The 17,010-nt window shown below is 32.9% G+C and overlaps 1 protein-coding gene across 6 annotated transcripts; it reads left to right on the top strand.

The window, feature by feature from the left end:
• Positions 1-381: 381 nt before the first annotated feature.
• LOC111908092 (trans-Golgi network-localized SYP41-interacting protein 1) lies at positions 382-10,817 on the top strand. 6 transcript variants are annotated; one of them, XM_023903930.3, is made up of 10 exons: positions 382-559; positions 663-786; positions 1,463-1,919; positions 2,039-8,103; positions 8,187-8,964; positions 9,044-9,693; positions 9,776-9,914; positions 10,002-10,083; positions 10,160-10,265; positions 10,345-10,817. In XM_023903930.3, exons 2-9 carry the CDS (start codon positions 736-738, stop codon positions 10,260-10,262), a joined length of 8,325 nt encoding a protein of 2,774 aa, XP_023759698.2. In that variant the 5' UTR covers positions 382-559; positions 663-735; the 3' UTR covers positions 10,263-10,265; positions 10,345-10,817. The 6 variants fall into 6 exon arrangements, with proteins under 6 accessions (XP_023759698.2, XP_023759699.2, XP_023759700.2 ...); XM_023903931.3 differs by having other exon boundaries at positions 1,463-1,915; positions 2,050-8,103; XM_023903932.3 differs by having other exon boundaries at positions 1,463-1,906; positions 2,050-8,103.
• The last annotated feature ends 6,193 nt before the right edge of the window (positions 10,818-17,010 follow it).

Genomic DNA, 17,010 nt, shown 5'->3' on the forward strand with positions numbered 1-17,010 from the left:
AGATCTAATAAAATATTAAGTAAGGATAGAACTTTATACCCACAATATGCTAGAAATGATGCAAATAATCAAGATTTGAAGGCTTCTGCTTGAATCATCACCTTGCACCAAACTTCTCATTCTTCCAAGAGCTTCAAACACACTCAAAAAGGGCTCACAACACTCAAAAAAAAACTTTAGGGTTAAGGATAATAACTTAAATATAAGTCACAATTTTTTTTTGATAAATTAAAGATAATAAATTATCAAAAAATGACCGATTTTCGATTCCATACTATTATAAATAATAAATTTAAAAGTTACTTAAACTCTTTAAATTTAGCCAAACACCCTTTTAATAACAAAATAAAAGATAGAACAAATCGTAATGCGCTACCTATATTATGGTAGAACAGACACGGCAAGCGTAATCTTCAAATATACCCTTCCAAGACGTAACAGCGGCATTTTTGTCACCCAAACGCAGAAAAAACCATCGATTGCTTTAGATCTCAACAAAAGACGCTTTCAATCCCCCCCAGCCCACAAGATCCATCCACATCCCTTAACCTGCTCGAAGGTTACTTCAATTCCTTTTTCCATTTTCGTGATCTGGGATCGATTAATCCTCTGACTTTTAGCTTCTACGTGGTTGTTCTAATGTCGAATTGCTGCATTTGCAGGTTTCAATCATCTACAAGGGGGTTGAGAGCCATATCATGATTTGGGTTTGAGGATTTAAAAGAATTAGTGTTGATGGACAAAAATAAAAACAGGACCGATCTGCTCGCTGCTGGCCGTAAAAAGGTTAGTGTTGGGTAAATTTTAATGTAATTTAAACTTGTGATTTGTTAGTTAGAACTACGAATCGACAGTTACTGTTTGCTTGAATAGAGAAATATTGGGAAATAAACTGCTTTGATTGATTCTACTGTTGTATCTTACTGAAATGAAGGAAGATTTGATTGTTCTCGTTCGTATAGCACTTAGGTTTTATCAATTTTTGACATTGTAAAAGGGGGAAAATCCTGTACCAATGCTCAAGGCTTCTTAAACCCTAAAACTCATTTATATGAAACAGCTGTGATGCTCTTTTTGCAATAGAAAACTAGCCATGGCTTCCATAACAAAATTTTACTTTTGCTTAATCTTAGGATGTGTCTGGATGTGCATTGCTTGGAAAAAACTGATTATCTGATTATTTGGGGTCAAAGTAATCGGATTTAGCCCATTACCTTGATTCTAAATCTTCAAGGACTTTGAAAACATAAATCTGAATACCCCCTTATTATTATCTCTATGTTTACACTCTCTTTCATCTTGCCACCTAATGTGAATATCCAAATGGCACTGCTATTATGTCAGCATAGAGTCTGTATACTTGCACTGGTGCTCTAGAGTAGCTTTAAAGTATTATAAATTTTTGACTAAACTTAAAAGAGTTTGAAATTTGGTTTTGACATTATTTGTTATGCTTTATCAGCTTCAACAGTATCGGCAAAAGAAGGATGGTAAAGGCAGTAAATCCTCGGGTAAGGCCAATAAACCTGAACGTGATGTGTTTGTTGGTGACTCATCATCTGTTGCCAAATCATCACCTGAACAAGTTTCAGCCACTGAGCTTGTTGAATTATCTCCACAAGCCTCCACAGATACCTCTGTAGCTACTAATGCTGATGTGGCAGCTCCTGATCGTTCCTCCACATCAGTTGCACCAATAGAAGTTTCTAAAGTTGATGATTCAGTCTCAAATGAAGATCTGAAAAGTTCTAATCTTGATGATGCGATACCAACTTTTTCTCCTCCAAAAATAGTTAATATTGAAGGAAAACTTGAAAGTGGTTTATCTGTTGGTTTGAAGGGTGTACTTGATGATAGTTTTGCTCATAAAGCAGGTGAAATGATTGCTGCACATGGGGAAGATCAGGTACCAGATGTAGGTTGTGCCTGTATTCTCTTGTTCTCAATTACAATTTCTTACCACCATATAATTGGGGTTTTAAAATCAACATATTTCTGTGGTTTATAACCAAAATCTCTTTGTTTGTTTGTTTGTTAGGGACATTGCAGGAAGATAATAGAACCAGTTTGATAGATGTTGAAGGGGACATGAATCAAGTTAATTCGGGGGATGTTGAAGAAGATGCTAAGATGGAAGAATCTACAAGCAGTGCAATAGAACAAACTAGTGAAGAGCGTGATGGATTTCCTGCATTTGTTAATGCAGATGTGAATTCTGCTTCTGGGCTTCCCTCGTCTTCTGATCAAGAACGTTTAATTGGTGATTCCGGTGATGCTAGTGCAGATGTACATTCTGCTTCTGCGCTCCCTTCTTCTGATCATGAACCTGCAATTGATGATTCCGGTGATACTAATGCAGATGCACAATATGCTTCTGTGCTTCCCTCATCTTCTGATCATGAACCTACAATTGGTGATTCCGGTGTTAGTAATGCAGATGAACATTCCCTTTCTGGGCTCTTATATTCTGATCATGGACCTGCAATTGGTGATTCCGGTGATACTAATGCAGATGTACACTCTGCTTCTGTGCTTCCGCCATCTTCTGATCGTGAACTTACAATTGGTGATTCCGGTGTTAGTAATGCAGATGAACAGTCTCTTTCTGGGCTCCTATATTCTGATCATGGACCTGCAATTGGTGATTCCAGTGAAACTAATGTGGATGTATATTCTGTTTCTGGGCTCCCATATTCTGAGCGTGAACTTACAATTGGTGATTCTGGTGTTAGTAATGCAGATGAACATTCTCTTTCTGGGCTCTTATATTCTGATCATGGACCTGTAATTGGTGATTCCGGTGTTTCTAATGTGGATGTACATTCTGTTTCTGGGCTCCCATCTTCTGATCATGAACTTACAATTGGTGATTCCGGTGTTAGTAATGCACATGGACATTCTCTTTCTGGGCTCCTATATTCTGATCAGGGACCTGCAGTTGGTGATTCCAACGATTCTAATGCAGATGTACATTCTGTTACAGTTGGTGATTCTGGCGTTAGTAATGCAGATGAACATTCTCTTTCTGGGCTCCTATATTCTGATCAGGGACCTGCAATTGGTGATTCCAGTGATTCTAATGCAGATGTACATTCTGTTACAGTTGGTGATTCTGGTGTTAGTAATGCAGATGAACATTCTCTTTCTGGTCTCCTATATTCTGATCATGGACCTGCAATTGGTGATTCCAGTGATTCTAATGCAGATGTACATTCTGTTACAGTTGGTGATTCCGGTGTTAGTAATGCAGATGAACATTCTCTTTCTGGGCTCTTATATTCTGATCTTGGACCTGCAATTGGTGATTCCGGTGACACTGATGCAGATGTACATTCTGCTTCTGTGCTTCTTCCATCTTCTGATCATGAAGTTGCAATCGCTGATTCCGGTGATACTAATGAAGATGTAGTGGTAGACATTCATACGAAGTCTGGCTCTGCTGAGTTCCCAGAGAAACTCAAAGAGCAGTTATATATCAACAATTTTGAAAAAGAATTGGTTCACTTGCAGCTATGTGAAGAAAGGGATGTAAGAAAGGAGTTTGAACAGCACCATCTTCAATGGGAGAATGAGAAATCATCTTTTATTACTTCCATTGCTGATCTTGAAGGCAAGAACAGAACCCTTTCTGAAGAGATTGCCGAATGTAGATCTGAACTGAACACATTTGCAAACAAAATGGAGGAGCTTGATATGAGTGTTTCTTTCTCAAAAACAGAATTAGACTGGTCTTCTTCTCGCATCCAGGAATTGGAAACTGAACTGTTGAATGTGTCATCTGAGTTGGTTGATAGTAAGGGTTTGGTTTCAGATTTGCAGGTGAAAAATGAAACCCTGAATGTCAATGTTGCTTCATTGACAGAGGAGAAAGATAAACTTGAGAAGGAGAAAGGAGATGTGATTCTGGAGAATGAAAAGTTGAGTAAAGATTTGATGGAGTGCAAATCTTTACTGCAATCAGCACATGTTGAAAAAGTCAATGTTAAAGAAACTCTTGCTCTTGTAATGGATGAAATGAAGAAACTGGAAGAGGCAAAACAAAAGTATGTTTCTGAAAAGGACAAACTGCTAAGTGACTGGAAGAAATTAGAAGAGGTTCTTGCTTCAGAGAGGGAGGAAAGAAGTAAAAATAATGAAGCAAATGATCACTTTATCCAGGAGAATAACAAAGTTTCCATGGAGTTATTGGAATCCAAGAAGTTAATGGAAAGTTTAGAGTCAGAAATTGCTAACTTAAGTGAGAATCTTGATCTGGTAACAAAGGAAAGAACCAAACTTGGAGAAGATTTGGACCATTTAAGATTCGAAAAGGAGGAGTGTTTGACAGAGTTAACAAGCTGCAAAACTTTATTGAAGAATCTTCAGGTGGAATATGAGGAGTCCATGAATGAATCAAGAGACAGTGCCCTAAGGCTTGAAAAACTCACTGAGGAAAATGTTACTCTTACTAGTAATCTGGGCATGTACAAAGCTAAGGTTACAGAATTGGATGATTGGAAAATGAAGTCTGAAGAAAGAGCCTCTCATGGGAAACTAGAAGAGCTCATGGAAGCCATGAAAGAGCAGAGTAATAGTTTTGAGGAAATATTCTTGAAAAATGTGATCTTGGATGAGGTTATGAAGCAATATGTGCACACGGTTGAATCCAAAAAGGGTGATCTTGTAAATTTGTGTGAAGACTTGAGGCAAGAAGTGATCATCACTAAAACACAAAACTCAGAGCTTACAGAAAAGCTTCACAACTCTGAATCAAGAATCCATGAATTGCAGTTACAAGTGGATGACATGGCTTCTTTTAGTAACCAGCTGGAGCTGCTTCACAGAAAGCTTGATGCATCTATTGAGGGCATTTCCGTCATTCATTCAAGTGAAGCAATTGTGGGTGACAATATCTTTGCTCGTGTAACTACTTCTGTTGATGCAGCCATTGAAGTAATCCAAGATTTGCAAGAAAAGCTTGAAGATTCTCTCAAAACCCGTAACTCACTTTCAGATTCTTACAAAGAAATGAGTGAAAAAATCAAAGATTTAGAACAGACGAATGAGCTTGCTGCCTATGTAATACATAAAGTCTTTGATAACCTTCAGAAAATTGTGAATGGTTCTACAGAAGAAAGTGAAGATGATACAAGAAATGAACAGCTGGATCATCTAGAAATCAGCAACTATGATGTGTTCATCGAACGATTAATAATGATTCTTCGTGAACGTGCACAACTCGAAGCAAAAAACAGAGAATACAATTTGGATTTGTTGAGAAGAATAAAAGATTTGGAAGAATCAAACAGAAAGCTTAATAATCCAGCCAAGGATTTGAAATTGATGGAGTTACAGACCAAAGTAAACCAGTTAACCTCTTCAATCATCCCATATGAAATCGAAAGCTCCATTTATAAGGAAAGTTTGAGGTCTGCAATTGAACAGATTGCTGTCATTCAATCTGAAACAAAGATAAAAGAAACAGAACTTCATCAATCTGAGAATCGTGTTTCTGCTTTGAGAGAAAAGCTTCATATTGCTGTTACAAAAGGGAAAGGTTTAATTCAACAACGTGACACCCTGAAGCAGAATCTTACAATGAAAGATGCTGCACTTCAAGAGCTTGAAACAAAGCTTAAATCATACTCTGAAGCTGGTGAGAGAATGGAAGCTCTTGAATCTGAGCTCTCCTACATTCGGAATTCAGCTACTGCATTACGAGAATCTTTTCTGTTAAAAGATTCTGTTCTTCAGAGAATCGAAGAGATTCTAGAAGATTTGGACCTTCCGGAACACTTCCATGACAGAGACATTATTGACAAGATTGATTGGTTAGCAAAATCGGTTTCCCATGAACCGAGTCAAACGGGTGTAATTGAGCGAGCTCATTCGTATCCTGGTTCTGGTCCTTTAGAAGGATGGAAAGAAGATTTGGAACCGGTTTCAGATGAATTAAGAAGAAACTATGAGGATCTTCAGAATAAGTTTTATGAGTTGGCTGAGCAAAATGAGATGCTGGAACAATCATTAATGGAGAGAAATAATCTTGTACAGCGGTGTGAAGAAGTTTTGGAAAAGACAAATATGCCCTTGCATTTGAGATCATTGGAACCAGAAGATAAAATCGACTGGTTACGTGTTGTTCTTGCTGAGGCAAATGACCGTTGTGCCCACCTTGAAGAATCGTTAATGGAGAGAGATAGTCTTGTGCAGCGTTGTGAAGAAGTTTTGGCAAAGACAAATATGCCCCTGCATTTGCAATCATCAGAGCTAGAACATAAGATCGATTGGTTACGTGTTGGTCATTCGGAGGCAAATGACCTTTGTGCCCTCCTTGAAGAATCGTTAATGGAGAGAAACAGTCTTGTGCAGCGTTGTGAAGAAGTTTTGGAAAAGACAAATATGCCCCCGCATATGCAATCATCAGACCTAGAACATAAGATCGATTGGTTACGTGATGTTTATTCGGAGGCAAATGACCGTTGTGCCCTCCTTGAACAATCGTTAATGGAGAAAAGTAGGATTGTGCAGCGTTGTGAAGAAGTTTTGGAAAAGACAAATATGCCCCCGCAATTGCAATCATCAGAGCTAGAACATAAGATCGGTTGGTTATGTGTTGTTCTTTCGGAGGCAAATGACCGTTGTGCCCTTCTTCAGCAAGATTTGGAAGAGATTCGTGGGTCACTTTCTGCTGATCTTGAAGAGTCTAATAGAAGATTACTTGATGTTGAGGCAAATCTTAAGTCAATTGCAGATGAACGAGACCAGATTTTAGCTCATTTTGAGGCTCAGAGTCAAGATTATAATAAAATCAATGAGGAAGTTTCATCGTATGAAATCGAGAATGTTAAATTAAAAAATGAAATCGATGCATTGCAATTAAAATTAGATGAGAAGCATGTGGATGAAGAGCAGATACAACATGTTAATGGTGAAATAAAGCGGTTGCAGGATTTAGTGAAGAACATGCTTCAAGATCCAGAAATGGAAGATTTTGATTCAAGTATGAATGATATTCAGTGTCTCGAAGGTTTGCTGGGGAAGCTAGAAGAAAAATATCCAAAATACCCTTCGGGAGAAAGAAGCATTGAACAGTTAGAGGTCTTGGAGAAAAAGCTAGAGGAGATTGAAGGTGATTTAGTGCAAGTGAAGGATGAAAGGGATAAACACATGGAAAAAAGTCAGTCTTTGGTCAATGAAGTTGAAGCATTAGAGGTAAAGAATCAAGAATTACAGAAGTTACTTGTTCAAGAAGAGCAGAAGACTGGTGTAGTTAGAGAGAAGTTAAATGTTGCAGTTAGAAAAGGGAAATCTTTAGTCCAACAACGAGACACCATGAAGCAAAACATCAATGAGTTGACCGCTGAGGTGGCACGATTGACTTCCGAGATCAGAGTTCGCGAGAACACACTTTCGGACAATCAAGAAAAGATGAAGGAATCGTTCAAAACCATCAATGAGTTGACCGCTGAGGTGGCACGTTTGACTTCCGAGATTAAAGTTCGTGAAAATACACTTTTGGGACATCAAGAAAAGATGAAAGACTTGTTTACCCTCCAAGATTTGGTGGAAAATAAAGATTCTGAAATCCGGTTCTTGAAAAATCGTGTGGAAGAGATTTTAAGTGCTTTGGGAAAGATTGATGTTGGGGTTGAATCGAAAAATAATGACCCGATTGAAAAACTTGAACAAATTGAGAAAAAATGTCGCGATTTGCATGATGGAATCTTGTCTGCTGAACAAGATTCAAGAAAATCAAAAAGGGCTGCTGAATTACTTCTTGAAGAGCTGAATGAAGTACAGGAAAGAAATGAAGATCTTGTTGATGAGATTTCAAAGCTATCAAGGGAAAAAGATTCAGCAGAGGCTGCCATGCGGGATTCTCTCTCACATCTTGAACAGTTGTCAGCTCTTCATTTGGATGAAAGAAGTAGCCAGTTTGAAGAACTGATGAATTTGAAATCTGATTTTGAACAATTAAAGCCAGAATTAAGAAACATCTACAATCTTGTGAATGATGTTTTGCCCAAAGATTTGGATCATTTATACAATCTTGAATCCAGTGTTAAATCATTGTTGGAATCAAGTGATGCTTCAAACACCTCTCTCAGAAAGGATTCCAAGGTAAACTAATCAATACTGATTTTCAGTAAAATTACATGTTATAGAAATACACTTTTATGTTTCTAATTAGATTCTCTTCTCAGGATAACCTTTTCTTGGACACCAAAAGAGAAGAGGAACACAGTGATGATGAAATCGTTGATTTATGGAGATTTGTTGGGACCCACATGGAGGATTTAATATCTAACATCAGTCTTTTTGAAGAAAAACTGGAAGCCCATTCAAAATCCTTACATGAAGAAGCTATTGTTTTATCTGAGACAGTGTCGACTCTTCATAAGGAAATGACTTCCAGTAAATCCTCCCTTGAATCCATTAATAAACAGAAAGAGAAAGAAAATTTAGCCCTATGTAAACACATTTCAATGCTGTATGAAGCTTGCAAGAATTCAGTTTTTGAAATGGAAAAAGTCAAAGGCCAAATGGTTTCAGATGATGAATCCTTGTTGTTCATTGAAGGAGACACACTTTCTGTTTCTGAAGAACAAATCATGAATATGGTGAACAGATTGTTGTCACATGTGAAGGATTTTCACAGTTTTCAGACTGAAAATATGGAAGCGAACCTAAAGGAAATGAAGGAAAGAATTTCTAGTTTACAGAAAGAGCTGACTGAAAAAGATGTTCAGAAGGATAGAATCTGTGTTGACTTGGTCAATCAGATCAAACGAGCTGAAGCATCTGCCATGAGCAACTTACAACAACTCGAATCTTCCAAAACTCAAGTAAATGACTTAAAAGGGCAATTGGAAGCTGTGAATGCTGAGTGTAAAGCATTACAACAAAGGGTAAAAGAGGTAGAAGAAAGTCAAGAAGAAAAAGTAAAATCACTTACACATGCTTTAACATCAAAAGAACAAGGTGACTGATTATTAAATTTATAAAAATCTTTATCAAGATAGTAGTTTTTTAAACATGTTTTGATTTTCTGTTGTTGCAGAAGCTGAAGCTTTATTACAAGCGCTTGATGAAGAAGAAGCCCAAATGGAAGATTTAACAAACAAAATCACAGAATTAGAAAAACTTATGAAACAAAAAGATCATGATTTGGAAAACACCGAAGCTGCACGTGGAAAAGCATTAAAGAAACTTTCAATCACAGTCAACAAATTCGATGAACTTCATCATCTCTCAGAAACCCTAGTTTCTGAAATCGATAACCTTCAATCCCAGCTTCAAGAACGCGATTCTGAAATCTCTTTCTTGAGAGATGAAATCACAAGATGCACAGGTGATTCCTTACAAGCATTGGAATCTGACAAAAAAGGATTGGATTCCATCCAAGACATTTTAACTTGGTTACAAACACAAGATCTGCATCTTGATGACAACAATGGCGAATCCAATCAAGTTCATGAATATAAAGAAACACTCAAGAACCAAATCACAACTATTGTTTCTGAATTGAAAGAATTACGCCAGGTGGCACAAAGTAAAGATGAGCTATTGCATGTTGAAAGGAGTAAAAGAGAGATTCTTGAAAGTTCCATGAGAGAACAAGAATCAAGATTGAGTTTGCATCAAGATAATGATGAATCTGCTAGAGGAGCAACATCCATGACATCAGAAATTGTGGAAGTTGAACCTGTGGTAAAGTTAAACTTTTTTTTAATAGCAATGTACTTTCATTTATTTACTAATAATGTTTATTTGTTTTTTTTAATTGATGAAGATTAATACATGGCAACCAAAAGGGACAACATCTCAAGTTAGAAGCTTGCGAAAAGTAAATAATGATCAACTTGCCATTTCCATAGATGATGTGGACTCAGATGAAAAGGATAAGTTAGAAGATGAAGATGATGATAAATGTATTATCTTTTTCCTCTTTTCTTTTACTTTTATTATGAAATTAATATAGATTCTTATTTTATTTTAATTGTTTTTTGTTCTTTCAGCTCATGGTTTCAAGTCTCTTACAACATCAAAACTTGTCCCAAAGTTCACTAGGCCTGTTACAAACTTCATTGATGGCTTATGGTATATTCTTTCATTCTGTGTGTGATTTTTTCTATGAAATTTATGATTTCTGATTTATGAAAATGGTGTTTTTTAGGGTTTCATGTGATAGGGCATTACAGAGACAGCCTGTTCTGCGATTGAGTCTAATTCTTTACTGGGCCTTGATGCATGCACTTCTTGCAGCTTTTGTAGTTTGAGTGGTTAGATTCTTCCTTTGATATTTTTATTTTTCTTATGAAGATGATTATGCAGTTTAATAATTTTCTTTGTGATATGCAGTTTCTGATTTGTGGATGAAAGAAAAGAAACCTAGATTCGGTTGTTTTCACAATTTAGGTGAAGATGTGCACAAGTGAAGTGGCTGTGATTTCTCCATATTTTATCAGAAAATCACAGATATATATATATATATATATATATATATATATATATATATATATATATATATATATATATATATCTTTATATCTTGTTCAGTGATATACAAAAGAGTTTACCAATAATTTGGGCATCTATTTGAAGTTTTACAGTTTTGCCTCACAATCAACAACCCTAATTCATCTCTGTCACTCTCATGTGGAGGTGAATGGCCCTTTTAAATATATTGTTTGTTTAGGGAAGGCAAGTGCATATATGTGTAGTTTTGTTATACCCCACCCCATATTTCTGGGCTTTTACATTACATTTACTTATAATCAATGTTTGCAAAGATTGTTTAAGCAATGAAACACAGATTTTGACTTGTTTTTTTATACTTATACCCCTTATTTCTCGGCTTTTACTAGTAGTTTTTTATTTTTACCGTGTAATGAAAAAGAAATATTAACTTATAGTTTACTGGATTAAGTTATGTTCTTGTTGAGGTTATTTAAGTCAAAGAGAAACATCATCTTAACTTTCAACCCGCTATTCCATGTGATTTGTAATAAATCAATCTTTACTAATACATATGTATTATGCATTTTTCAAATAATAATGTATTATGCATTTTTCACATGTTATGCATAATTTTCATAATACATGCATTTTCCACAAAGTCAAATAATTTATGTAGCAATGTACTTTTAATTTCATAAATAAGAAATAGATTTGAACATTAATATAACTATTATTGATATCTAATTAGTTAGGCTGCAATGTGTACCTACACCGGTGCGGTGGGGTGGGGTGATTTGTTAGTTCCACTGCATGAGCAAACACTATTTATAAATAGATGTGACAATGGGTCGAATTGGGTTGAGTTCGGGTTCAACCTATTTGATAATTGGGTTCAAAATTTCAACCGAATCTAACTTTTTAGATAAATGGGTTGTCACTGCATTGACCTGTAGTTTTCGACCCAACCTATTACATAAATGGGTTAACCCATTTAAAATCAATTAAGTAATTATATAATTAAAAGTTATACCACTTAAATTATAAAACATAAATAAAGCTTCATAATTATGGCAAAAGTACAATCCTAATTCATTAATACAAATAAATTGTTCAAATAACATAAAAAATGTTTCGTTTCACAATGATTTTGGAAAGTAACCGGTATTATCAGCGCTAAAAAAAGTATGAAAATTAGGATTGAATTTTATTAAACATAGATAACAATAATAATACTTTGATTAATACATAATAATATTCAAATAATTATTAAATTATATATATATATATATATATATATATATATATATATATATATATATATATATATATATCCTCCCTAATAAATGAAAATAATTCTGACACATGTCATTCTCTTATTAACTTGAACAAATGTCATTTTTTGGTATTTTTGAATAATTATTTTTTCCATTTGTCATTTTCTAATTCTTTTTATATTTTTTTAATTAACGCATCATATTTACACATCAATTAACAATTGCCTTAATTGAAAATAACCAATAAATTACAATATCAGTACTCATATAGTATTTAATATGTTTCCTTTTAAATTTTAAATTTTAAATTTAAATAAAATTTTGTTTAAACTTTCATATTTAATTTTTTGATTTATCAAACCCGTATAACATATGGGTCTCACACCCAGTGTGTGTGTATATATATATATATATATATATATAAGCTTAGGTTATTTTGTTTTTACTAATTATTGTGTGTCAGAATGTACAGATCTGGACCAACGGATGAAATTAATCAATTGACATGATTTTAGAGTGTATGATACTACAATGGGATAACATGTACCCTATAATCACATAATTTTTAACAAAATGGTATTTTGGACAATTAACTACATTTATAAAGGAAATTTTCGGATTTTTAGGGATAATTAATTCTCCTAATTTAAAAATTTTGAATTTTTTTAATTAATTCAATTTTAATTCTAACGTAATTTGTAAACATAACCGATTTTATTATGTCAAAATATTTTCTTTTGTTAGAATGATGTTCTTTCAAAATTTTATTCTATTAGAATATTATTGAAGAATAACAAAAATCTTAAATTCGAGGTTGAAAAATAACAACATTCTAATATATTCTTATACATCCGAAGTTAAATACAAATTCATACATATTCTTACAGACTAAATGTCTTATACATTTTAATATAATTATACATATTCTAAAAGAAGATCAACAAAAATAATAAAATTCTTATAAAATAACAACAATCTTAAATTGTGAGTATGATCAAACTTTATTCATTCTTCAAGTTATTCTTATTAAGTTTTCAACGCATTCTTCCAGCCATTCCTATCACAAATACAACAAAAACTAATAATGGTTAAAAACATGTTACTTGCAATTACTATCACTTTATATATTCTGGTAGAATACATATAATATGATAAAATACATAGAATACATTCTGACAGAATACATAGATTTTATTCTGGCTGAATACATTCTGACAGAATACAAAAAATACATTCAAAAGTATCATATTTACTGCTAATATTAATATACAATAACGAGGGATAATAGAAATTGGAATTCAAAATCACAAATTGAACCAAAATAATACACAAACAAATTAACTACCTTTTTAAACAATTACATAAAACATGTGTTGCTAGTAATTCTGACAGAATGCATACCACAATGTTAAATTTGTTAGATTCTCTTTCAGGCATTTTAACAAACACTTGTTAGGCATTATCATCAAACAAACCAAAATTCATCTAAAACAATTAATGAAGTTAGAATAATAATGTGGGTGCTAGGTGTGTATCAACAAAGACCATGATCCTTATAAATAGACAAAGAAATCATCAAAAAAAATGTAAAAACCAATATACGTATAACATATGAAATACAATCATGTAATCCCAAAACTGCAATGAAAAAAGATGGAGTCTTATATATAGACATTTCATCGAACATTTAGATGTCAAAATACATGTTATATGACAGAATACATATTACATAAAATATATGTTATTAGTAATTCTGACATAATACATGTTATATGACAGAAACATTCTCACAAAATATGGCATAATACATAGAACATAGAACATATTTTGACAAAATACATAAAATACATAGAATATGGCAGAATACATAGAATATAACAAAATCCATGTCTAAGATTACTAGAAACTATGTTTTAAATATGGAATTAGTCAATTACTGAGAATTTGGCTTGAAACATCTCTTATGCATTTTATCAAACACCTTCTGTGCATTATTCAATTGTCCTAACTTTACCTTGAAATACAATGTCAAACAACTTCAACAAGTTGTATTAAACACCAAACACCTTCATAACACTAGAAATTGAACTGAAAGTAGGAGAAAGATTCATGATATCATGGAAAATTGATAGAAATCGATTACAGATGTTGAGATAATCAGAAATCAAATATAGCCATACCAAACTTGAATTAAGAGAGCGTATATCCGATTCCACTAGTGAATTTTTAGAAATAGGAGATCTTAATTGGAAAGAACTTACCAACTTCGTTCAAATAAAATGCAAAGAAATACATCCAAACAGATTTCTCATCGATTTTTCAGAAATGACGTTCACAAAATCATTTATCCAAAACCAAATACATAAGATCGATTAAATAAAAAAATAAGTTCATTAGAAGAAAAAGAAACTTACAGGCTGGTTGGAGAAGAAATTTATCCGTGGTAATGGTTCTGGAAACTTGATGATTGATAGTGGAGATTTTAGGGCTCGAACCGTGGAGAGTTTAGGGCTCAATGTGAATTGGAATTGGGCACCATTAGGGTTCATGTTTGTATTGTGTGTCAGGTGATTATGGTCGACATGGCGGGTTTCTTCTCCTGGTATCATGAAGGAGTCGTTGGTGAAGATTAACGAAGCAATTTAAGGATGAATGGTGAGTGTTTTTCTAGGGTTAACAAACTAATTTCCCTGGACATTAAATATTTTAAATATTTACCAAAATTAAATGTACCCAAGATTACTATTATACCCTTTTCTAATTTATTATTGGATTTATTTTTGGGGAAATCTCCAATAAAATCCTAAAATTTTGGCTCGGTTTACGTTTTAGTCTTAAACTAATTTTTGTTTACGAAAAAGTCCTAAAAACCAATAAAAGCTTTCATTTTGACCCATTCTGACCGGTTGGAACCAGTAAAAAATTAATTTGGAACTATTTCATAAACTGACCCAAAATATTTGGACTTCTCTACAAAAAAACAAAATATTAGGACTTTCTTACAAACAAAAACTTTATTATTATTATTATTATTAGAGTTTTTCTGCAAACAAAAACCTTATTATTATTATTATTATTATTATTATTATTATTATTATTATTATTATTATTATCATTATCATTATCATCATTATTAGTATTATTATTTTATTAAAAATATAAATAAGTATACTACTTTTTTAATTTGTTATTATTAATATTGTTAATAATATATATAAATACATTTAAATAAAACAAATATTAAAAACATTGTTTAAGGGTGAAGGTGGAGCGGATGATAATTCTTTAAACATTGAATTCATGAATGTTTGTTTGTATATTCTAACTTTGTATATGGTCATTCCACGTTTGTTATTATTGTTTTTAATTCAAAATATTAACCCTTAACAATTTAAAAGAAGTTAGCGATTTTTCAAATTGTTAATAAATAGTGAGCGTGTGCTATGCGTGTATGTCTTATGTGTAAATATTTGAATTACCAACATGTGTGTTGCTCTTTTTCATTATTTTATTCATGTGGTTTTATTGGAAAAATAGCAAATATAATGTGATAAAGAAAAACAAGTCATATTAATTTTTATTAAATAAGATATTGTAATTAATACTTTTGAAATTTGATATTGACAACCAATGTAAATATTTATAGTGAATCTGTTGGATTTGAAAAGAAATCTTTCTACCTTAAAAAATTTTATATACAAAGTGAGAAATTCTTTTATCTTAAACTATTTATAAACAATTTTACAAATAGACAACTTCTTTTAAATTGTTAAGTGTTCATATTCTGAATGAAAACAATAATAAAAAATGCCAAATGATTATATACAAAATGAGAACATACAATCATATATTCATGATTTCAATTCTTAAAACATTACCACCACCACCATTTTCACCTTTAAAAAATTTCTTTAATATTTTTTTAAATGTATTTATATGTATTATTAAAAATATTAATAATAACGAATTTAAAAATTAGTACACTTGTTTATATTTTTAATATAATAATAATAATAATAAAGTTTTTGTTTGCAGAAAATTCCTATTCTTTTTTTTTGCGGAGAAGTCCCAATATTTTGGTTTAGTTTATGAAATAGTCCCAAATTAATTTGTTATCGGTTCCAACCGGTCAAAAAGGGTAAAAATGCAAGTTTTTGCCAGTTTTTAGGACTTTTTCGTAAACAAAAATTAGTTTAGGACTAAAACGTAAACCGGGCCAAAATTTTAGGACTATATTGGAGATTTCCCTTTATTTTTGCTTAATTCTGATTGGTTGTTAGAGGCATACAAAACTTGTTGAAAACATTTGAACCTAGCTCTCTCTCTGTCTCTCTCTCTCTCTCTCCCCTATATATATATATATATATATATATATATATATATATATATATATATATATATATATATATATATATATATATATATATATCAATTTTTTTTAACCTTCAATCTCACGCATCTTCTCTTTTTCCATCGTTTTTACAACAAAATGGATTCTAATAACCCCGCCCTAAAAACTAGTTGAAAAAAATCTTGTGCTTCTAGTCCAAGCATATAGACTAAATTTTTTTACCTTTAGAATTGTTGATTTTGATTTATTGTCCCTTATTAGACACTCTTATTCACCCATTCCTACAATTTCAATATCAAAATGTCAATCATATTATCTCATGTTAATGCCAAATATTACACCAAACATGATCAACAACTTCGTGATTTTTCCGACCATATCTCGCCAACCTAACCTCATCTCGCGCCACATAACTAACCCCCCTATGAGCCACAAACACAACCCCCCCCCCCCCCCCCCCCCCCAACGAGTCGGATGACGACTCCATACAGGAAAGTCAACCCCCTCATCTGAAGACATCTTCGAAAAACAAACCCTCCATGCGGCAAAGGAAAGAAGCGATGACTACTATAGTAAAGGAAGCCCCTTAAGGGTGGACTTCTTGGGAATAATTGGTGTTGACGAAAGCATGGGTCAACATATCAAAGCATGGGTCAACATATCTGGGGATGTAAATGAAGGAAATGCATAATCGATTGATCATTTTTTTCTATGTATTACCAAATGATTTCTTGAAGAAATGGGCATGGTGACAACCGTAATAAACACCAATTAAATACAAACTTTGGAGATATTAACAAGAATGTTACAAAGATGTACGAGTTGAATAACAACCTAAAAAGCCAAAGGAAAAATGAAGAAAGTGATAAAGAAATTATCCAAGAGGCGTATCAATTATTTTGCGAGGGAAACAATGCACACCACTTAAATATAATGACTAGT

The sequence above is a fragment of the Lactuca sativa genome, chromosome 5 (assembly GCF_002870075.4).
Source record: "Lactuca sativa cultivar Salinas chromosome 5, Lsat_Salinas_v11, whole genome shotgun sequence".
In the NCBI taxonomy this organism is placed as follows: domain Eukaryota; kingdom Viridiplantae; phylum Streptophyta; class Magnoliopsida; order Asterales; family Asteraceae; genus Lactuca; species Lactuca sativa.

Excerpts from the sequence above, each read along its gene's own strand:
- LOC111908092 (XM_023903930.3), top strand. The coding sequence starts at position 736 with ATGGACAAAAATAAAAACAGGACCGATCTGCTCGCTGCTGGCCGTAAA. Across the intron at positions 787-1,462 it reads TCGCTGCTGGCCGTAAAAAG|CTTCAACAGTATCGGCAAAA; the intron begins GTTAGTGTTGGG and ends ATGCTTTATCAG. Across the intron at positions 9,915-10,001 it reads AGATGAAGATGATGATAAAT|CTCATGGTTTCAAGTCTCTT; the intron begins GTATTATCTTTT and ends TTGTTCTTTCAG.